Below are 24858 nucleotides of genomic sequence, written 5' to 3' on the forward strand. Positions count from 1 at the left end.
ATAAGCAGTTCATGAAAGTCAGAGCTGAATGTAGTGAATCTGATTAGTGGTTCCAGTCAAGCAGAAATGCTTTGGTCTTATGACAAGATTGTTTTGCTACAACACCAGAATAAACTCCTCTTGAACCAGCAAAGAGAAATCATGCCTACAGTCGCGTGCACCCAAAAAAAAACAAAGATTCTACATGTGGAAACTGTTACCCAGTCTATGCATTAACTACTAAAGACTTACAAACAGGTCACATCAGTGGAAGGAGCATCCAAGTGGAAGCTGATGTGCTGAACAGATGCAGACAATGCCAGACGTAGAGCTGGAGTGGAAGAGACGGCAGTGAAGTCATGCATACGCACGAATATGAACCCGAAGCAGAAAACACAACCTGACGGAGATGCAGAGTTCTGTCAATATGGCTTATGATGCAAACAAACTGCAGCAGCAGACATACAAAGGCAAGATCCTCAATAAAAAACAAAAAAAGTGGGAAGAAAATAGGCAGTCAGTAGTAGTAGTAAACTGAAGTTTATGAGGCCTTTTCTGGAAATGGTTCTCAAGCTGTTAAAGATTCTGCTAATTTGTTTCTGGACAATCAAACTTAGTTACAGCTAAGGCTAATGTTTCTAACGATTTTTTCCCTTTGTTAAATAAGATTATTTTAACATTTTCAAACAATCCTAATCCAAACCAAAGTGATTAAATGAAAATAAAATCAGTCGAAGCTAACCAAAGTCTTTTCTCTTTTCAATGGGTTTGAGTTTAAATGCCAAGCTCTAACAAAATTCAGTAAAGATGAGAAAGGGGAAATGGACTTGAGAGGAAGCTGGGGAAAGAATAAAGCAGGACTGAGGGAATTTTGGAGTAGAGAAGAAAATAGTGGACCACCTGCAAAGATTCATTCTGGCAGGGAAAAGCCTCAAAATCACCCATCTCAGCTTGTCAATTATTAATTTCATAGTCTGATTTAACATTTATTCATGGTTGTTGGTACCCCATTGAAAGATCAATACAGACAGCCCAAAGCACGCAGGTTTGGTCATTGTTAAAACATTTTTTTTCATCTCTCATGGATGTCTTTGGAGTGTGGAAGGACACAAATAGTGAAGTAGCCACAGAAAATTGGGGCCTTTTTTGCTTGACTGTTGCTGCATTAATCTTGTCTTTTACAGGCAAGATTTTTTTTAAAATGGTGTCATTTCAAAATATGCCAAACTGCTTTGTTTTACAAAGAAGGCATTTGTTTGAGTAAATGTCAAGAAAGTTATCTTGCTATCAGCAGTTTCGTAAAGGTGACAGATTTTTTTTTTTTCTCGTGTCAAAGTAAAAGTCAGACTTTAAGGCTAAACAAAGGTAAACATGTCACTTGTTTTTGCTGGTGTGTTTTTGCAGTGAAAGGATTTGAGGTCACAGATGACATAAGACAAGTGAATGGAGGATTTGTAGCAAATTGATAAATCTTTAAAAAACTATGTATGCATTTGTTGTTTATTTAACTTCTGCTTTGTATTGCTCAAGACAGGGGCCCCTGGGCGGACACTGTTCATCCCCCTCTCTGTCTTTTATTCTACCTCCACCATCTTTCTTCTGATTGCCTCTTCCTCAGTCTCGCTCCCTGTTTTCTTATTTTCCCCTTTTATCTGTCCCTAAAACCGTTTGCCTTCTTTGTGTGACTGTACACGCTTGAGCTGTGTCCTTTGCCCTTTTTCCTTGTTTTCAGCCTTCCTTTTCTGCAGCCGGTCTCTTCTGCCAAAGCTCTCCTCTCCATCTTTTCTTTTCCTCCCGTCAGTGCTTTATGATTCAAGCCTCAGAGAGTGCGCTTTGAATTGTGGCAAGGCGGCGCTACATTTGCCCCAAGCCAGGGTATAATGGGAGTTAACCGCTGGCCATAAATTTGGTCGCAGAAGATGTGAGAGGTATGAAATGTTCAGCAGTGGGGCGTACTGCTTATTGTGTCGGAAAAGTAACTTATTGCACAAGAGACTGCCGAGCCCCCTGTTCTCGTCAATCCTTGCTTTTATTGGGAGATTGCAATGGAAGATCACAGCAATTTTTCCTCACTGTCTCCCTCTGTGGCTGGTGTTCCCTAAACGCCGTCTTCAACCTTAGACACATTCTTTCTCTGTCTGTTCTCAGTGCAGTGCTGCTCCAGATTGTGTGTGGTTTGGTTTTTTTCAAACTTTTCTACCAGCTCTTTCAATGTCAGTTGTGATTTTTGACAGTTGATCACAAAAAGTTCCCACATTGGTTCACACAGTTTTTCTAGTAGGCTGGTTCAGTTTTGTGTTGTGTTAAAGAGTTTACGCACCTGTCCACAGTCTGGACCACAAAGACTTATCTACCATGGAAAAGACTAGCTGAGATTCCTCATTTGTAATCCAGGCCTTTCTTTGAGGAACTGATAACATTACCATGAAATAACCTTGCATTATGCTTACCTTCTGTCAACGTTGGCTCACCTCAAACCAAGAGCATCTGTCTATCTTGAATTCTGCTATTTTTAAGCAATCAGGGTCAAATAAAGCTTTTAGGAGTGACCCTGAAGAGACAAGAGCCAAAATTGAGGTGCTGCTGAACATGTGAAATTCTGCAAGACTACAAAATAAAATTAAAAGCTTTCTTTCTTCCCTACTCTTACTATAGATTGCAGACAAATTATAGAAATTGCAATCACAGTGTTAGCCTGACCACTTTTAAATCTCGCTTCAAAGGTCTGATTGTAATCTGAACAGAATCCATATTCAGTGGATCCACTGAATCACATTACATTGTGCATATTCAGAGGGTAAAATCATATACTTACAACAGTATAACTGTAAATGCTCTCTCTCTCTTCCATTCTCTTTGATTTTGTTCCATTATCCTCTCGTTTCTGCACTCTCTTTTCACTTGTTTTTTTTTAGCTACTCATTAGACCACTTTAAAGTGACCGGATGAAGGTTGGCACCCTCTGTATGGGGTGACTGCAGGCCCCTTTCACTGTCCCTCGCTGACCCCGTGTCTTTAGCCTGTCCCTGGCACCCCGGGCTGTGAAAGGTCAGCCGTCATTGGGACTCATTATGTGGAATAGAAACTGGAACAGACAATTAATGTGTGTGTGGGTCCCAGCAGCAATTTAGCTCAAGGTAGAGGGGTAAAACTGACCCTGAGTTTATGCTTTTTGCCCGCACATAATGACGGTCAAGGTTCTCTGCAGCGAGCACGCTGGCTTACACACAGAGCTCTGCTTCTTATCATGGCTGTGCATGAAATAAATGATCAATTTCAAGTTTCTCTGCAACCCACACATCACTACATAAACACTGACATTCAAGGTCCTTTCTCTTGCTGCAGGCATGATACATGCAGCTGCTGGAGTGTTATTGACTCCTGCTTTTTAACTTTCCCTCTCGAACACAAACACACGCTCCGTTGCAGAGCCAGTTCATCACCTTCACTGACATGAAGAATTTACAATGCTGCCCTTGACCACATCTGAGCCCTGAGATCCACCTTCACTTGTCATAGCACAGATTGGGTTGGCAGGTGTGGCCCCTGCCTAGGTCCACGTTTTTATTTGGACATAAAAAGTAATAAAGCAAGAGTGATAGGTGCATTTTGCTGCTAATTATGTCCCCCTGTTGCAATTAAAAACTTGTTTGCATAAACCTCTGACACAAAAAAACCGCACTGCACCCCCGGCATCGACCAGTAAGGTGTGTGTATGTGCATGGATACCTATGTGTCAGCCCTGTGAGTGTGTGTGCATGCATGATTGCGCGTGTATCCTGCTGTCAGCGAATTCTCCACAGAGATAACCTTGAAGGAGAAGGCAGTGTGCTTGGCTGTGATACCAAATTCCAAGCTGGATTGGGCCAAGCGGTGCCATGGCTAGAACTTCTCCAAGACCTTTAGCTACTTTTCTGAGACTTTATCCCAAAGTCACAATTAGGTAGAGTGCCCTCAATGCTTTAGTTTACAAAAAAAAAAAAAAGACTGTCACTTGTGAAAAGTTCGATTTTTCCATGTCTTCATTAGATTAGACATGATTTTAACATCTGCAAGATCACACAGGCTTACATTATTAGCACATTTTAATGCAAATTATTGAGTTACACCTCATGCACGATTATTAGGCAAAAAATAAGTTTTACATTTTCCAAATGACTGTACACAATTATTTGTCCATTACATGAGCTTAGTGTTACAAGCTAAATAATAGATTTTTGGTTCTTTATTGTATTTAGTAGGTAGGTAGGTACATTTATTTATAGTGCCCAATACAGCGATCTTTTTGTTGACTGTTTACCAGAAACCTTCTGCTTTGGAGGGCATTTTTGTTTTGGTTCTTTTTGAAATTTGTTTGCTGTGGAAGAACCCACTGTGTTTACAGCTTGGAATGTCTGCTCCATGTCTTCTTCTCTGTTTCCGGTGTACTTTCATGGCATAGGGTCAGTGCCACATACAGGCCTGGTGTAGTTACTACAGGGTTTGAATCACTTTCTGTGTCTATGAAGACATTTCTAGAAACTGTGCCATGTTTACAAGGAAAGCAGTTGTTTTGGAAAGAGAGCATTTCTCTGTGGATGGAGCCAAAGTAGCTAGTATCTGGCATGTCAAGAAGTGGAATTTTGGGATGCATGTCATGGAAATTGTCTGTAAAAACATTGCTGTCTTCTTGTCTTTTTCCTTTCTCACTTCATGAAAAACAAATAACCAAGAAATAAAAAATAAAACAAACCATTTGCACTCTGTGCTCTGATTGCAATTCCACCTGGAAAAGCTAGCTTGCTCTTTCTATTAGCAGCCAATACCAAGTTGGTATGTTTTCATAAAACGGATCTGACAAACTTCAGAAAATACACAATACGAACGCATTATAAACAGCATGAATTGAACTCTGCAAACTGCATTTTAATTTGTCAGACTGGCTAATAGTTCAGAACCCAACTTAATTTATTTTGGGACTGAATTGTGCAAATTGACATTTTTAATTAAGTGAAAAATCTATTTAAAAACACTGGGGTTAATTTGGTGCTTTGGGGCTCTCCTGAGCTAATATGTGTCAACGAATTGTCTAAAACAAGACAAATGATTTAAAGTCATATTGCATAAACAAGTCATATATAAAGAAATAAAAGACAGAAAATCAAATTAGCTTGGAAACACAACATGTAATTTGTTAGTAATCACAGACATTTGCTGTACAGTAAATTCCCTCCGAGGACATGACCACAGTGTAAATCATGTTAGCTATGGGTCTCTCTGTCTATATGTGTAGATTAAAATTCATTGCATTTATTTGGCCGTCATGCCCTTTAGTCTCAAAGCTTTCCATCAATCTATTTTCTTCTCCTCCACCACGCTTGTCCTCACGCCTGACTTTCTCTCTGCCTTTTAGCTTAAGTTAATGGACTACTGCACATTTGGCTTAGAAATGTTGTGAAGTAAACAGCCGCTCATGAAATATTTACCACTCTGAGTGTGTGTGCCTGAACGTGTGTCTGTGGGTGCAGTCAGCTGTATCAAGCAGTGTGACTCCCACACACCCTTGCATACAAAACACCAGGGGCACCCCAAAAAGCTTCGGGTGTCTCCGCATCTCGGCACCGAGCCAACAGAGTAGAGAAATGGAGCACTGGGAGTGGTAGCATTCTGCTGCTGAGTGAGTCACACATTTGCTGGCATACACATCGATAGACGTACACTCGGCGTTACACTCAAACTTAAACGGTCATGGTTTAGCTGCAAGTGGAAGCAATCAGCAGAAAAACAAAAAGCATTTAACTTAATTTTCTTCCTTTACCTCTGCGCTCTGATTGACTCTGCACTGATTCTTTAACTTGTTAAATTCAACAGTCTTGTATTCTGCTGATAAAGTGTCATTTGTGTGTGTCTGGAACCATTGCAATTGTGCCTTAAGAATAAAAGCTTTAAAAAATAGATGGTTCTTGGACTGAAGCTTCATGCCAGCTGGGAAAATAACCAGAAAAGCCGCTCAGCAGCCAGTTATAGGAGGCTGTTATAAATGAGTGTAGCTTTATGGCTAAAAAGAGGTCTGTTTCTCAAAAACGGCATGCTCAGCAAAGAACTTTCTTAGTTAAATTACAGTTTTTACAAAAGCCAGCAGAGTTGACATTGATGTTTTTCATTCTGTACATCTGGAGTCCAAACAACCCAATCCTTTTTCTCCTACCTGTTCTCCAACCACAATCATTACCCTGCTACCCTGTTACATACCATGAGATGCATCACTTCTTGCTACATGTTCCCTAAGGGTTGCCCCTAGCAACACTTAATTATAATCCTCTGCACTAACATCACTAACACAGATGAGGAGTGACAGTAGAGAGATGTGTATATATGAACAGATGTAATACATAGTATATATAGGTGGTATAATGTGATATAGGTGATGCATCCTTTCCCTTGTCCTCGGAGTTGAGTGGTGATGTTGGTGTAATAGAAGCCATCCTTAACTGAGCTGCATGCATAATTCAGTAGTGAACCTCATTGCGGTGCGTATAGTCTGGAGACCGGAGGCTGCGGATAGTTGACCCCTATTGCGGTCTTAGTCACACACACAAAAAAGAAAATCACCAACAAAACAGAAAACGGGTCGTTCATGCTGACCCCAGAGGCTCCTTTAAGTTTCTGCCGCTCAGCGACATTTTGTGACGGTGCCAACAGCCCACCTTTCAGGGTCACGCAGACCACAACGACCTTTACCTTAAGGCGCACTTTAGGAGAGAGGTGGTGTTTAAAACACAAAGTCGCTTGGAAGGATTGGTGTGCAAAGGTGTAGTCGGTGCAGACAAGAGGTGTTTATGAACAGCACACGTCGACTTATACCATCCGTTTGAAAAGATCATTTATCTTCTAAATAGGAGCTCTGTCTTGCATTTCACTTTACTGTAAAAGCAAAGAAGGAGGGGGTTGGTGACCAAAAGCAGAATAATAAAAAAAGAGATGTTAAGTCAACTTCTGTAAAACCCCACTGTCAGCATATATGTCACACAGTCCAACTTAGAAATGGTCGTGCCACAGTGGAGGTTTTTTCCAATTATTTAACTGACACTTCCCTAATTTTCATTATGTATGCATCCCTTTCCCCTTTGTTTGACTGAAGGGCAGATGTGAAAGGATTTTAGAAAACGTTAAGGTCTACTGTACGTTTTCTCTGTTGTATTTCTAGTGGAATATGACACCAACAGATTTTCATCTGCAGAACAAATTGTTGTAGAGTATCATAGCAGAGCAACATTTTCTCCTTAATCAGGCCACGTTCTGCAGACACAGGACTCAATAGATGTCTCCTCATTCTTTTAATTATAAACCCGGCTATCTGAAACTATATAATGTGTTCCTTCTCTCCTGTGCCACTTCATCAAAGCCAAAGCTGAGCTGAAAGGCACAATGAAAGGAGGCTAAAACCGTGTTCGCTCACTTTCTGAAGCCATTGACTGGATTTGATAATTGTCATAATGTGCAGTTTGTAAAGATGACTTTCATATAAAAACAGAATCAAACCCTCGAGCCTGTAGGTTTTGCACCTTCGAGCACGAGTGTGTTTTTTGATGATGATTATTGGGTGCTTCCTGTGTTTTATTAAAGGTGGTTGGTATCACACGTTTTATCTAAACTCTACACAGCGTGTGCTCATATTTAAGTGACTACATCTTCCCACTCAGCTTTTACAGAAGTATCGAGTTGAATTGGTTTTTCTGCAATCGGTAATAGGCTGTGTAACAATTTTGCCAAAAGTGTAAGATCCGTCTGCTATGATTTCCAGCAGGAAAAATTTAGGTAAAGAGTCTCTATCCACAGTTTTTATTGCTTCCACTGTCAGTTTTTTATATGAATAATGTTATATCATTCAAGTTTTACTGCATTCAGTGTCACTGACGCCAAAAAAGTCTCTTCGAAAACATTATGTGATACTGCAATATTTTGTGTAATTTCACACAATCTGTTAACTCTTAATGTGTTGTGATTTCCTTTTAGTTACTACCACACCAAGTTTCAGCTCAATATCTCTACAATTCATTGATTTATAGGCATTTTTGTGTAAGCTAAGGTTGATTAGCTGTGGCAGCTTTCTTTAATTGGGTTGACTCCAAAAGTTAATGAGTTGTAAATGTACGTACATCCAGTGACTATTTTCTGTAAGTTTCCTTAAAATTCATGTAGTGGTTCATGAGATATTTTGCTAACAAACAAAGTTCATTTCAATAGTTATTGGCAGAGTTTTAAACACACATCTCATGCCGTCATTTGGCACAAAGAGTATAAGTCTGAAATACTAAGACACCAAATTTTAGCTCAGTATCTGTAAAATTGGCTGAGCAATATTTTTGTGTTTGCTAAAATTTATTTGCTGTGGCAGCCATCTTGAATTTGATCAACTCCAACAGTTAATCAGTTGTAGATGTACACCCAGAGATTACTTTCTGAACATTAGAGTAAAATCCATTGAGTGGTTTGAGAGTTATAATGCTAACGATACGAACACATGCATACCCACAGACACTGGCAAAAACATTGTTTATGGAATCATCGCCCTTTCACTTTTGACAATGGGCAATAAGTACGTAAATTCCAGTTCAGCACATTTTAGTTCAGTTCAGCTCATGTTTAACTCAGATTCAGTTCTTCTTTTTCTTTCGGCTGTTTCCCTTTCAGGCGTTGCCACCGCGAGTCATCCTCCTCCATCCACCTCTGTCCTCACTCCAACTACCTCCATGTCCTCTCTAACTGCATCCAGATATGTGTGGCTCATCAACTTAATTCCCTTGTAGTTGCTCCAACTCTGTACATCAGTTAATAAGTAAAAATCCGTTTTGTTCAAACATGTTGCAGTTGAATTTTACAGAATCCTTTGGGCAGAGGTCTTAGTGAAGATAACTCCCTTTTGACAGAAAAAGATGTCCAATGGAGGTCATCCACATAAGAGGAGAAGCTGATACTAAGGGCCACTAAAGATGGTGTTTGTTACCTAGCAACAAAAAGCACTTGAGAGAAGCAGGTACAAATTTCGATCCTGTGGGGCCCCCAGTGCAAAACAATTCAATATAGACACAGACCCTTTTAGTGTCTAGTGTAAATAATGTAAATTTTATGTGTGCTATAGTCTTGTGTGAACTTAATGTAGACTACTTTACACATTATTTATGACAACTTCAACTTACTTTTTTTTTGTTGCCATTTGATAAAGTTAAAGTACTAGCGCAGGGGGGGAAGACATCTCTACTTTCTTTCTGCTTAGTCTTAAGTAGTAGTTTAGAAAAAGTGGATCCTACAGTTCAGGTTAGTAAACTTAAGTCCTGTCACGCTGAATTTTGTTGCAGTAAAGTGGACGACATTACACCCTACTGCCTACAAAACTACCAGTGACAGTATCCCCATAGAGAACATTCCAGCATCTGTGTTAACGTTTGTACAAAAGCAGAACGTCTTCTCATATTGAATTTGATCATTGAGCAGTTTTATAAGTTTTAGTTTTAGTCCACTCAGACCTCATTATGGTTCCTCAAACACGGTGACAAGAGTTTATTCAGCCTGGCTTTTAGTGAAGTCCCAGTCATGCATTAGCTAGTGGAGTGCCATCCTCTTGCACCTCTTATTTTCCATAATAAAACACAGCTCAGCACTTTGTTGAGCTGCATGCATAAAGAGACACCCGCGTGTCAGCCCAGGTTTGTCCCAACAGCAACACGAGCACGGAAGGCCTTTCTGCTCCCACATCATTTAATAAAAAAATAAATAAAAATGTTAAAAATCCTCATTGTTTCACTAACCTCAGCTGCTACACGTTGGGCAGTTTTCACCACTGGCACATAAGCAGGCTTTATAGTTTCATGACACCATTTATGTCCTACATAGCAGCTTTACTGCCAAGGTAAACGTGAGCTACTGTTAACCTATTTCTCTGCTGTCAGGCGAAGCCCAGCAGCAACTTTTTCCTGTTTTGAAAGCTCACAGAGAGACACACCAGAGACACTGCAGCGTGTCAGTCATACCCATCCCAACTGGTGCCACTCATGTAAAGATGCTTGGCATTATTCTAGTATGCTGTGGTTGTGACACACACACACACACACACACATCTGCCAGTCTTCATCCAATCACAGTTTTTGGTCTCGGTTGCATGGCAGGGCTTTGTTGGGGAGTTGACAGCAAAGGTTGCTTCCTAAACCCGGCACACATCCATCAACAGCTTTTCTGCTGCTTTGGGATGAAGGGAACTGATGATCAGGGGGATTTTTATTTCCTTCTGCTCTGTTAGTTCACTGTATCACCTTGACAATGTTGCGTTCTGTCACAGAGTTTACTGGGGTTGTGGGGGGTGGCATTTGGGAAAGAGGACGATGCTTAGGGAAAACTTTTCCTCGGTTTTGTGGGATTTTTGTCAACTAAATTGACTATGTTGTGCTTTAACTAAGATGGAGGGATAAAGTGTTGGAAGTGGGTTGTGGTTGGGAGGGGTGGAGATGTGGTTTGGAGGAAATAAAATATGGATTCTTTATAGTGTGGTTGCTTTTGTATTCATATGTGTTGAGTTCACTGGCTTTTGAGAGACTTCATTGTGCATGAGTGCAAGTGTGTACTGTGTAATGTGCAAACAGGCAAGACGCTGCAAGTGGAACATCCGTGTCCCGTCTCGACAGCACAGCTTAGGGACTGCACATCACTGTGTAAATGCAAATTGCAGTGTCATGCTGATCAATCCCGTAGGCTGCTGAGACAGGTTTCTGTCGAGAACAGTCAGCAGCATCTTGGCTGTTCTGTGCACTTGTTTCTGGATGACACTGTCTGTCTCTTGCTTTGTTTTCCTCTTCAGGGGACTTGTTCCCTCCAGCTGGATTGCTTTGCTTATTCCATGATGCTTTTATTTGCTCCTGTTTGACCAGCAAATTCAGGAAGCATTTGCAAATCAACAAATGCGTTCAGAGCTTGTTTGCATTTGAAAATGAACTAACATTAGTTAAACTAATTCCTTTGTCTCTTTTATGTTTTTACAGGATGCAACTCGAATAGAAGAATACCTGTGTGGCCGGAGCAACACAGCGCACAGCCCTTGGAGAAACTGGTTATCACGACACTGGGTGGAGGGACAAGACACCAATCAAAGCACTGTCTTTGGAGTGTGCTAGTCATGCTTTAGCACACAAGAAAGGCTAGCTGATCAATAGAGGAGCATCCCTTGCCTTTTCATAGATTCTCCTGAGCCACATACGCTACCCTCTCATCTGTCATTTATGATCCTTGCAAAGATGCCAGCGCCAAGGTTAGTGCTGTGGCATTTTTGGTGACAGGGGACAAAGCGTGCGTGCAGGCGCATCCAGGCAAGGCCAGAGGATTGGTGGGTGGACAGACACACCACAAAGGCAGTTTTGGTGGGTGTGGTTGAAGCATGCGGCCCTGGGCAGGTTCATGGCGTTGGATTACCCTGGTGCTGTTAGCCTGGGGCACACTCCTCTTCTACATCGGTGGTCACTTGGTGAGGGACAGCGAGCACCCGGAACGGTCCAGCAGGGAGCTCTCCAAGATCCTGGCCAAGTTGGAACGACTTAAGCAGCAAAATGAAGATCTACGGCGCATGGCTGAATCTCTCAGGTTACAAGCTGACTGTTTTACAAAATAACTTGCTTGTGTGCTGCAGTGAGCATAAAGAAGCTTGTTTTGTTGTGCTTAATTATCTTTGTGAGGTATATCTACTATTTAGCTTAGCTTATAGTTATGATTTATTCCCACAAAGTTCTGTTTAGGTGCTCAGCTAGAAGTTCATTTATTCCAATTGAAACATCTGTATTCTTTGATACATGTGGAAAAGCACTGTATTTTTTTCATCCTAGAGTTTCTTTCAGACCGAACTGGGTGCCAGAAGATTCAAAACAAATTCACAAATATTTAAATGCTACTTCACTGTCAATACTTATGTTTCTCAATATTAATTCATTTTCAAAAAAATGTGCAAAAGTATATATATAACTATAGTCTATAGGCATGGTTCTAAAACTGCGGTACAAAGACCACTGATGATACTCAGGATCCTTTTTATGGTACTCACAAGTATTTTTGGAATCAGCTTTTTACAAGTTAAATAATAAGCTAGCTATAATAGCCTGAACAGCCAAGGAAAGCAAAAACAACAGAAATAACCAAAAAATAAATAAAAAAAGATGAACGGCCCAAGCAAAATAGGATCTTAGCTTCAAATGGAGACTACTTAAGGTGCAGTGGAAGATTTTTTTCAAACCTCTGTAGAAACTGAAGTGGATGACGGTGAACCAACGTGCGACTTATGCAGCATCAGAGAAGTCTCTTAAGGACTGACGGAAAAACAGCAACAAACAGTGAAAAAATGTAATTCAAGTTATCTCACATTTGTATGAAATTGTAGTGAAGCAAAGAAAAGGCCAAGACTACAATAAATGTGGTGCTGTTCTTTGCAAGAAATGCATGGAACCATCTTATATCACATCCTTAAACCAGGGTTACGGGATTGGGCAGCTTCTTTATGCCAGATATGAGAATAAGCTTGTACTATAGTTTTATGTTTGTCATAATGGTTAGTATTATTTAAGGTGGTAATATGGATAATATGCTTGAGAACCACTAGTCTATAGTATATGTCATATACAGGCTAAGTTCCCTTTTTACATGGCACCTTCTAGTCAGTTAAAATTGTAACACATTTTCTAAAACTGGACATAAATATGGTGATAAAATTTGTCATCTTTAGTCTTTAGTAGCCAACATTCCAGTTATTTAATATTATGAGGGGTTGACTTTAACCCTTTAACATTTTTTTAGATCTGTGTTGAATCAAAGTTTAAACCTGGTTAGAAAGCCAGAGCTTTTTAGATTATTTGCAGATATGGTAAAATTAAGAACTTACAATGTTGGAATTATTGGGCAAGTTGTTGCTTTTTCAGAATTTTGAGAGGGTCGGAATACAGTTTCTATATATTAAAACAGTTGAGCTGACTTTTTGAGCAAAGCACACTTAACAATGAATTTTATGTACCTATAATTCTTTGTCTGGTTTTTAAACACTTCAATTACAAAAAGGATTTTGTGCCACATTGTTCCATTTTGTCCAACAGCCAGTACAGCATGTATCTCTTTGGAAAACGGCAATTAAGAAGAATAATTTAAATGCTACAATGCAGCAGAGAGATTAGTGACACTTTCTGTGGCTCATGGTTAAACACAGCTTTATCAAATGACCCTTTCACAGTTTGAAAAGCTGATCAGTAGTGTTAGAGATGCTGAGTGTGACAGATGGATGGCGTGTCACACACCTCACCACATTACGTTATTTTTGAAGACAATAGCACATTGCGCAAGTCCATTAACCACACAGCATCTTTCACACATTCAAGCTATTTGTAACAGTGAGACAGATGGTTCCACTCTTATCTCCACATGCTGACAGTGTTTCTCTTCACACTCAAACTCTAGATCTGTACGTGTGTGAGTGTGAGACTATGCCTTCATGTGCAGAGGATGCAATAGTGTTTTTTTATGTGTGTGTCATATTAAAGGAGAGCTTTAGATGTTGGCATTGGTACTCTTCTGTAATATTCGGATTCACTTTGATGCAGGGTCCTCATCAGCGTGCACAAACATAAAAACACGTACATGTGTCGCTTCAGACAGCTGGTCCCTGATTAAAATCCCTTGCTTTTGTAATTATTCAGAATTGGCTCGAAAACAAAGGTAGAATTCATGGGATAAAAGAAAAAAAACAAGTGCAGCTTTCAGTCGATGTTCAGTCGATGTCCAGATGGGTCCTCGACACACTGCATGCTTGTTGCTTGTTATTGAGTTCAGTTGTTGATCTGGGGCCGAGACCTCCACAGTTGTTTACTGGAGCAGCGCCTTCTCAAGTTCCTTTATGCTTCAGCTAAGGATCCAGCAGGAGAAACTAAAAGGAGGTGACTGCGTTGCTGAGGTTAAGCTTTATGAGCTAACAACAGCAACACTTGTGTGTAAAATGGTCAGATATAGACCTGAAGAAGAGCTCTCACACCTCCTCTTGGAGGGTTTCTTATCTTTATATTAACCTCCGGCTCTGGCGCCATATGTGGCTCCTTTGCCTTTCTGTAGTTGCTCCTTGTATTTTTGACCAAACGACCAAAAATGACAAGAACCTATTTCGATCTTTTAAAAATAATAGGAAAGTGTAGTTTAAGAAGTGTACCTGTACAGATTTATTGCAATAAGTGCATTAAATTTCGGAAGTAGAATGACACGAATAATAGAAGTAGTTTGGGTTGTTTACTGTTTAACAGGTATTAGTCGACATGAGTTACTATAAATTCAAGTATGTCATCTTTTCTGTTAAGAGTGAAGAATTGTATCCCTTTACAAATTCTCTTTAGTTAGAAAATGGTTAAAAAAAATTCTATTTTAAACATAAAGGTTACAGACCCTGGCCTTGATAAAAAAACAAAGCGGCTGGTAGTGAGCTGTCTATCATCTCTTCCTCAGCTTATCTCTTCACTCTTCATTGAACCCCTATTTCTCTCTTTCCCTCCTTTTTTCATTTATCCCTCTCCTCTTCCTCTACCATCGTTGCCGTGTCACCAAGACAGCTTCCAGCCGACAAATTGTCTCAGAATGACTGACTGTGTAACAACTCGCTAGCTCACTGATCGACCATTTCAGCACACATCTAACCTAATTCACCAGCTTACACGTTGTGCTGATTTGGATTGAGAACATGAATCTCTGCAAGGAGCAAAATTAGTTCTTTGGAATAGCCCTGCTGACATCAGATGAATCAAGAAGAATTCATTCAAAGTACCTAACTGTCGCATTAGTACGTTTATTTTTTTTATGAATGGCCTCAGAGAGATTTAAACCCATAAAACAGGCATTAAATTGTATCACATTGAGTTCTCGCATCGCCAAAAACTCATTGCATTCAGACTGATTTATAGATCAAAGTGGAGTTTAACTTGGTTATTGTCATTACACCACAGCAGATAGATGTGTTATGAGTTATCAGGCGGTGTGGTGCATTTATTATACGTTTGACAGGATCTTGTTTAGATTATCTTATTTGCCTTTTGACAGTAAGTTTGCCTAAGACATTGATTTTGTTGATCAGATGTTTGCAGAATAACTGACAAGATGAAAATATTTACTTATTCAGCTTCTTCCATAAGTGTATGTCTTTCCCCCTTTTTTTTTTAATTTTTTTTTTATTTTTTATGGTTGTCATGCCTAGTTAATCAATATCAGTCACCTCTTGGATTCAAATTAGAATCACCTGGCTGGCCTACAGATGCTGTCCAGTTATTCAGCCCATTCTTGAGTGATTTGAGTGACAGGCGGTGTGCCAACCCACCAATCACCCGGCAGCATTAATGAGAGGTGAGCATGAGGTCGAGTTGCCTGACGTGTCTGGCTCCGCCCTCTCTGCAGCTGTCAGTCACCCCGGGCACAAAGCCACCGCTCCCGTAGAAACAATGACACGTGCCAACCTGATGGTGCGACGCCAGAGGAGGTGGAGGTGGAAGGGGGGTGGACGGGCTATAAGTGACAGACGGGCTGAGCGATGAGGACCTGATCGATGCCCCACCCCATGGCATGCCAACAGGGGGACGGAAAGAGGAAGGGAGGGGACGACGCCGAGAAGGAGGCGAGAATGGGAGCATGATGGATGACATGAAGACTGCACTAAGTAAAGAGCAGCAAGCAGGAAATGAAAAATGAGGACCGAGGGGATGAGAAGAGTTGCAGAGACCACAGTCATTGCCCTAATCGGTTTTATTTGTTATTTCAGCTTACCTCAGGGCCAACAGATTTGTTTGCTGTTGTGCAATAATGTCAGAAACTAGGCGTTAAAAGAGATTTATGTATTGCGTCGATTTGTTTCAGTTGATGCAGTGCTGTAAACCCATGTAATGTGTTCTGCGAGTAAAACGTATCCCAGGAATTATTTGCACACACACAAGCATGTGACTCAGATATATGGGACAGATAGAGAGCCGAGCAACATTGACAAATTGTTTTTACATGCTTCACTGGAATTGTCTTTTAATGGCACAAGCTATTGACCATTAGACCTCAATTGCTCGCCTTCTTATGCAGCCCTGTGGTTTCCTCTGTTTGCTTCTAGCAACCGCAGCTTGCAAGGTCCTCCCATTTTGAATGAGTTTGCTTGATTTCAGTCTCTATCTTTGAAGTCAAATGAGAATGTAAATGTAAACTGTAAAAACAGATTTTATATGATGAGGTCAAATTCGACTGTAAGGAGGAAGTGATGATTTCCGCCCTGTGTCACCCCCCAAAGAGGAGATAATGGTGCCAATTCCAGCTGTCGCTCAGGCCCGGCACGTGAGGTCTGCAGCCGCACACACGGGCCCTATTGTTGGAGCTGTCTGTGGTTGGGACGTCTCTCTCAAGTAGGGCTCAGAGCAAAGCTGGCTCGCTGTAAATGAAGTGAATCGTTGGAACATGGAGGCTGGAATGTACCATCCAGAATCAGTTTTCTTGGAATTATACTGTTTGGGTCTGTGAATGCAACACACACAGCAAAGGAAGGGGACAATTGGATTTAACACAACAAACACAGTCTCACGTACACACTTGCAGTGCAATAAAATAAAATGTAGGCATCTTTATCATAGCAAATTTTCTGGTCTCCAGAACACGTTTTGAGCTAGAGCAGCAAGCTTTCATAGTGATACCATTTTTTTCCACCTTTTTGTTTCCCTCTGCTGCCTTCCTGTTCTGTATTGGAGTCCTATAGTTTGAGGCTGGAACATACCAGCTCAGAGTTTTGACGCTCAACAGCATATTCATGCAGGGATACACGTGTTTAAGCGCAGGCAACTTGCTTTTTAACATAAAGGCAAATTGTGTCCATGCATCCCGCTTTCATCTTCACCTCAGAGAGCACTTTACATCTCCATCCATATGTATGGCGTTCCAGGTCAGCGCATAAAGTTTTCTTTTGATGTCTGCCAGAGGACTTTTAGCCTTTTTCTCGCAAAATACAATATGCATGCACCACATTGTCACCCAGGCCCCTGATGTTCAAACGGCTTTGCCCAGCTCTGATCGGCCTGTGAACTCCGTGGTTAACAGGTGCAGGAGCAGGAACTGCTGGTGCAACAGTTGGGACGACTTTTTGAGGAATCCGGATTGCATGCTAAACCTCACTTTTTGTGCTTGGAGCTGGTGGGTGCCTCATGCTGTGCTTACAGAGTTTGTCTCTCCAAACATTTGCGTCCTGCCTCCTTTAACTCAGTGTTTTCTCCTGTCTTACCTTTCCTGTGTTGTTTTATTCAGATATTGGTGAATCCAGCTGCGTTGTCTAATCTCTGCTTCAGGTCCTCCAGAGACACCATCAGGGATCATTTGTGGGGGGTTTTGTTTCACTGTATGCCTCTTTTTTTGTCTATTGATTTTGATACAGCTCAGTGTTTGGATATATTTTATATTGACGTCTATTGTTCTGGATGTGTTTCGTCTGACATAGACTGCAGCAACTGCACTAGCAATTTGTATTCCAGGTAACTTCTATACTGTGTTCCAACTAATTACCCTGAGCTCGATTGGCCTATTTTTTTTCCTCCTTGTTCAAGGTGATATAAACTTATTTATACTACAGTTTTAATGGCACAGCAAGCCCTTGAGAAAGGATGTAACCAGTGTTGCTTTTTTGTACAGTGCTATAACTAGCAGGTTAAGGTGTAGCCCATGGGGGAAAGCTATCTGAAGATGGTTCAACAACAAATAAGCTCATACCCAAAACAGGAAATGTTGCCAGGGTTTTATTTTGAAGATCTGTGTCAGGGAGGTGAAATAGACACACCTTAAAGAAAAGAAACTGAAATTTAAGATGGGTGTTGTTCTTCGAAAGGATAAAAATCATCATCTATCACCAGTTTAAATAAGGTACACATGAGATGATGCACACTTCTCTCTATAGTTCCTGTGACTTTGAAGAAGACTCTGTTCAGTGAACTGGGCTTCTCAGGGACCAGCCTCACACATTGAAGGGGGGAGTTCTGTGGCAGAGGGGTCTGTTGCAGAATTAAGTCTCATCTTTATGCCTAGCAGTGACTGATGTTCTTTCCTCGAGGAGCAAATTGAGTTTGCATGCCTTGATGACTCATTACGTTTAATGCACGAGGGCATTTGCACATGCAGTCTTTTACATGTTGTTTTTTTTAAGTTAGATTTTAGAACATGTCAGTGGTCTTTTTTCTCCTTTGACTGATTTTAACTCATTACTCTAAACATGTCAAAGGGCTCATTTGGGCTTCCAGTGCATGCATGCTGTAGTTATTCACGGTTCACCGACATGCTGCTGTAAAAATGCTAATTTACATTTGCATTTATCAGTGAGCAATAATTGACTAAATGGTGAAAATATGCAGCTGTAACACAGATGAATCTAGTTACATGCAAATGAAAATAGTTTATTACTGTACATTAGATTCATTCAGCAGAGTTTCTGTCCAAACATCATTTCAGCTGTAATGAGGAACTCATTTCTGTAAGACTTTCATTTGTACATTTTCTGACTTCTGAATATCATGCACAAAGGCACCAGTACAATATTGAGAAGACCCTTACTAATATTATTATTGCCTTTATGAAAAAGGACCAGCTCAAGTGCTCTTGCAGTTGTAAGTCCTGCTCTGTTAGCTGATGTTTCTGTTGCTTTATCAATACTTATCAAACAAAAAATATGACTTTTAAGCCAAAGCATGTCTGTGTTCACATCTCATGCATTATGTTGGGCTTCTTGAGTCATTTCTTGCCTTTTTGTCTCCGTTGGGAACAGAAAAGATGAAATGAGTCTAATTTGTAAGCTCCATTGATTTAGCTCAGACTGCAGAGCACCGGTCAATCATCCATAAGGTCCAGCATCTCCAGCCCTAACTTCTCGGGTTCCAGTTTTGAAAAGATTGATCATGTTGTATTCACATTTATTAAGAATAAGGCATAAAGAGCTAATATAATAGCTGTCTTGTGCTGTAATGGCAAATACTGTAAATGTAAAAGAAACGGAAGAAGTAATTACTTGCAAACAAAAATTTGAGTAATAAAATGTTCACTTCCTAGAAGCAACTGGCCTTTATAACCACTTGAACTCTATTGTTTTAAACAGTATGTACATTAGTAAGCAAGGCTATGGGTTGCAAATGTTTTTACTGCACTTAGGCTTTATTATTTTTGCACTTTTCAAAACAACAAGTTAAAATTGTCAGAATAAAACTTTTCCAACCAAATTAAAAAGGTGAAAAAGAGTTCAAATAAATGCCTAGGTTGCATCATAAACTCACCAACTAAACATTTGCCATTCATTGTGTCAAAACTGAATAATATTCAAGGATTATAATTGCTTTTTAAAGTCTCCTATGATTTCACAAAATATTGGCATTTCACTGCAATTTGCCTTTGAGTTCACAGCATATTTAATTGACACTGAGGATGAATTTTTGGAGAAGACAAAAGGGATGAAGCTAACAAACACTGAAAGTGATTCAGTATTCCGAACATATCTTCGAGCTCAGAATTAATACACCAGGACAGGGCTCCGGGGAGCTACACTCTGGTGTTCTAGCAAATTACATTTGTAGAAGTTGCAGTTGTGAGCGCTACAAGATGCTAGTCTTCACAGCTCAGTTTTCTCGGCAACTTTTTAAATTGAGAGATGAGACCAGAGTCACCCGAGCGAGCGACTGCTCGAATCAAACCAACCGCTGGATATTCTTGCGGCTTCGTCAACTTCCTGAATCGCAAGTGACAATTAGAAGAAAAGGAGTTTTAGATCAAATGTTCTGCAAGTAAATGACTCATAGCATCTCTAGATTTATTCAGTAAATGAATAAAGATGACTTGAAGAATTTGGAAATATTTGCATTATTTGTTTTAATATTATTTAGCGAGGACAGAGTCCATTAATAAATGTGATAAATGTAACAGAGTTAAACAAAACACTATTTTTCATCTGCTGTTGCATTAAACACATTTTCTAAACTCAGTAAATATAAAAAGCAAGGAAGTTAATGAGCTTTATAATTATCTCCTGCTGCCATGAAACGTAGACGGTAATGTAAATGAGTATGCGTGGTGTGTCTGTTTGTCTGTAAGTAAAATATTCTGTATACAAATTGATGGATTCTAATGAAACTCTCAGAAAGTAATCATTTGACAAACATCCATCCATCCATTTCCTTTACCCACTTTTCCTTTAGGTTGCGGGGGGAGCTGATGCTTATCTCCATCAGTTGGACAAATGTCTACAAATGATTAGCGTTCAGAGTCGACCCAATCCAAGATGGCCACCACAGCTAATCCACATTAGCAATGCAAAAATGGTTAGAACTGATGTGGTCGTAGCTGAGAGTAATTCACGTGTATTTTGAAGGTGACATCTCATGAGACTGCTCATAATGTTGCTTTGAAGGTTTGACCAAAATGGCTACAGCTCCGTCATTACTCAACGTAGTCTCAGTCTGAAATTCTGCCACAAAAGGTGGCGAGGGATATCCATTCCTTGAAGGAATGCTAGGCCTTCAAGGAAGCTTTTTATAAAAATGGTTCTTTTATGTCTTTCACGCTGTCAGAGCATTTATACAAGAATTCTTTTGTTTGAAAAAGCAACACAATAGTCTTCTTATTGTTGATGTACCTTTTTTTTTATATATATATATATTTTTTCTTTTTGTCCTCCAGGATACCAGAGGGTCAGGCAGAAGCTGGATCCCTGGCAGTAGGAAGGCTGCGCTCCCTGGAGGACCAGCTTACCAGAGCCAAACAACAGATCCACAGCTTCCAGAAACTCACCGGAGATGGTAAATAGGCCACCTTTAGGGTTTCAGGAAAGGGCTTGGTGCACAGTGTTGAAACATAACAACGCATAGTATATTGAAAGTGTGGGCTGACCATATCTATGAGGTATAAAACCATTCAGCTGCTTGAAGAAGTTTTGCCTGCAGGGAGAATGTCAGTCCAGTCCCGTGTTAAACCTGCTGTAGCCCAGCAGTGCTGATGGCACAGCCACGTCGACAGTGGGCAGGGTCATGTGTGTATTCGCTTCTGTAAGTAGTGGTCAGAGGGGCAGGAAAGCTGTCAGGTGAGCGGGGAAATGTGTGAATGAAGTGGAAGTAGTGTGAATCCCCCGCTGGCAAAATAAGAGAGTGAGAGGGGAGAAAAAAGACAGGGAGGAAATAAAAAGGGACATGTGAGCGTGGAGGGCAGCACAGGGTCAGCTTTTCCATCTTGCCGCAGGGGGAGAAAAAGCTAAAAATACCCTGCAACTTTTTTTTCCACAAGCTTTGGGGTAAAGAAAAAGGATGGTATGAGATAGGAAGTTTAAAAAAAGGAATTCTCCACAGCCACCACCATCACTGCAGCCGTCTCCACCCGCTTCAGGCTGTTTCTTTTTTTCCCTGTTTCTCTCCACACAAATCAGAGCAGGCAACTGTGTTATCCACTTAGGCTGCTCCACATTGTTTGGCTCGAAAGGGATATAAAGTTCCTGTGTGTGAAAAACATGAGAGAGAGGATGCACAAAAGCAGTGATCAAGTGTTTCTTAATGAGGTCAAAGTAACACCCAGGGACAAAGTATGAAAGAGGAAAAATTTTAATGATTATGTTTCAAAGCTGCGTTTTGTGTTAGGAGGTTATTTATGCTTACACAATGCTAATTCTCAGACACTCTTGAAGTCCTCCTGACATCATTTCCTACCTCATTTCTTCAAGCTGTCTTCCTATGAAGCAGCTTTGTAGCCATTGTTGATTCAGTGCCTTAGATCATACCTACGCCTGAAATGTTACACCAGCCGGGGCTCTTTGTTTCGTGTTGCTGTGAGCTCTTGTGTATTTTGACCTCGTGTCCCCCCTCCCCGTAGGCCCCGGGCCCACTCAGGAGGAGCTGCGGAGAAAGGTGGAGAATGGCGTTAAAGAGTTCTGGTACTTTGTGCGCAGCGAGGTGAAGAAATTGTCCAATGTTGAGCCCAGTGAGAGGCAGAAATATGCTGATGCACTCCTGCAGGACCTCGGACACCAGGAGAGGTGAGCATATACTGTAAACACAACACATCTTGTTGTTTTTGGTGCTGCTATAGTGAACAGCACCTTGAAACAGTAATGGAAAAGAAACTGCTGATGTTGGGGAACATCTTATACATTTTGTTTTGTCTGGGTGTTTGAGATTTATTTTTATTCTTGGAAAAAACTACCAACTCAAACACTCTGTGAAAACAGAACATTTTCATTGTGTTTGGGTTTGAAAATGTCTCATTCAGTGAGCTGTTGACATTTGGAAGGAGGCAGGTACGTCACAGAACATCTGAGGGTAGATTTACGCAGCCTTTTCATCCGTCTCCCCGCCCATCTTCAGCTTCAGATCATGCTGCATTCACTGCACCCAGGAAAAATTGCAATTTGTGTTGTGCTTTTTTGTTGCTTTATTCCAAACTTTCTCACTTACTTAAAAGCTCATTCTTTGTTTAATGTTTGTCTCTCAACCTGAAAATTTGTCTTAAATTAAAAAAATCTCATTTTCTTCCCCCATTTGGAAACTGGAAATTCCAATTTCACATTTGTTGTGGAAGCATTATTGGCATTCATCGCCAAAACAAACAATGCTGATAAGGAAGTAGTAGCAATAATTCCTGCCTTTACTTTCTATAAACTTTAATTTAGTCTACATGAGGAAAGCATTCACCCAATCAGTTAAGGTTGATTGAACACCACAGCTGCAGACATGGCAGAGTCACTCATTTGTTCATTAACCACCCAATTCTGTGGAACAAAAATCAGCAAAAAATTAGAAAAGTAATGATCTCAAAGACGATGTGTGCAGAAAGTGGAAAAACAGCATGTTGATGAATACAGTGCAGGTAACTGTTTGGAGTATTACTCTGTGATATAAACTATCAAGAACTTGTTATGTTTTTCCATGTTAGTTCAAATACTGATTTCTTTTTTTTTAAGTACTGATTATCATGTTTCTGTCAAGCAACTAGTAACTGTCTCTTAGTTCACACCCAATGAAGCTGTTTGATACCAAGTCATTATCAGTTTTTGAGTAAATTTATCAAAATCCTAATTAATTATATGTTCATACATATAATGTTGTTTCTGTCAGCTTTTTATCAATCTAAGTGTAAATCATGACCTAAACCTACCACTGATAGGAAAAAAAATAAGTTTTTTGTCACCTTAAAGGCCAAACCATCAGGTGATTATCAAACAAAAACAAACATTTTAAATAATCATCACCTGAATGATGACATTCATTCAAGTATTGCTTATAAACCTGATAACTAAAGCATCATTTGCACTGTTTGCAGAGTAACAAAGAGCAAAGATCACGAACACACCCTGAATGTCATCTGAAATCAGCTGAATAAACTTAACCAAGTGGTTTTTATTGTATTCCTCCGGTGGTGGTTAACAGGACGTATTGTTTTACTCGCTGCTGCCTAAGTAGCTTCACAAAGACTAATCTTTCGGCACATACACACGGATATAAACATTATTTCATGTGTATTTACTCTTCATCTCCTCTCCCCATATTAACAAGTATTCCGCTCAGACGAGTGAGCCGGCACGATTAAAAATAAAGGTGGAAAAAGCAATAAAATGAACTGATGCGCAGAGTCCTCATTCAAATTCTGCTCAGGACAGGGCATGGAAGTCTGGTATTTGAATGTTTCCAATGTAAAATTTAAATAGCTCTTAAGTAGTAGTATGAAAGTACACACCTAATTATCCAGTAAAAATGAACACTGTATGGTGAAGTGCTTTCAGGTTCATTCATTATTTCAGTTTGAGGAAAAAAAAAGTGAAAAATCATAAAGAGCTGCCAGAAAACAGCAGTCGTTTCAAGTTAAAACGTATGCAACCAGAAATAAAGCAAATACAGCACAATGAAATGTGTATAAATCCTTCTGTACTACAGGAAAGTCAAAGTTGAATAATCCGTTTGAGATTTAAAGCCTAGAAAAGTTATTTGGGGGGATTTGGGACTGATCATCAGTTCAAGCATCAACTACTGATAAGAAGGGGAAAAAAAGAGCAAATGAAAAATAACGGATGAAACATTACATTTTAAGCAGAGAGCATCTGTTTTATTTATGACAGAGATGAGAGACTGAGGGATCTGTATGTTACTTTACTGCTAAATAAAGGGGAAAAAACACTGTGTAGCTTTCAGTTTATAAAAGTTTTCAAAGGAAACTGAAATAGGTAAGCTGAAAATTAAAAACTACAAAACTTTTGATGGTTGCCTAACATAGGTCAGTTATGGAAAAAGATATTTAGAATTGTGGGGTTGGTCAGTGCTGTTTTTCTTATGTATGATCAACAGAATTAAACCTTGCCTAACAAATGACTTGTTTGTCATAACTGCGTTTGGCTTTAAGATGGGACTTTGCGTCCCTTTTGTCTTTGTCCATCATTTTGCTCACCTGACCTTTTCATATCCACGTTGTTATCTGAACCCGAACCATTTCATTTGCCGTCCTGTTTCTGCAGCATCAGTCCAGAGAAAAGCTACCGTCTTTGGCTTTAAGATGTGCAAACAGAGCTAGTCGGCCCACTGGGATGCCTACGAGCTTCACATATTAATCACAACGTTGTTGTATAGTTCTTTTCTTTACGTTACAAAGTGCTTTGAAAGAAAAGATGAGATGAGTTCACTACAAGAATAAATGCCTAAAAAACACCAGACATCGCCAAAGGCTTTCACAAAGACGAAAGTTTTAGATTTCATTTCGAAGGCAGATAAAGTTTTGATGTGCCCTAGTGTTTCATAAAATAGAGCTCTAATGGAGTGAGCCCCATCTCCCTTCGTCACGAACTGTGACCTGAAAACACTTAGCAGGGCGATGTCGATGGAT

General features: G+C 40.1%; 1 protein-coding gene across 2 annotated transcripts in view; it reads left to right on the forward strand.

Moving 5' to 3' along the window:
- Positions 1-24858, forward strand: part of fut8b (fucosyltransferase 8b (alpha (1,6) fucosyltransferase)) — a 251517-nt gene that overhangs the window by 193291 nt on the left and 33368 nt on the right. For both annotated transcript variants that reach the window (XM_025005036.2, XM_017411735.3), the window contains 3 exons: positions 10992-11586; positions 20683-20801; positions 21862-22024. In XM_025005036.2, the coding sequence (XP_024860804.1) occupies positions 11384-11586; positions 20683-20801; positions 21862-22024 (485 nt within the window). In that variant the 5' untranslated portion in view covers positions 10992-11383. The remainder of the gene's footprint in view (positions 1-10991; positions 11587-20682; positions 20802-21861; positions 22025-24858) is intronic.

The sequence above is a fragment of the Kryptolebias marmoratus genome, linkage group LG19 (assembly GCF_001649575.2).
Source record: "Kryptolebias marmoratus isolate JLee-2015 linkage group LG19, ASM164957v2, whole genome shotgun sequence".
Lineage (NCBI taxonomy): Eukaryota > Metazoa > Chordata > Actinopteri > Cyprinodontiformes > Rivulidae > Kryptolebias > Kryptolebias marmoratus.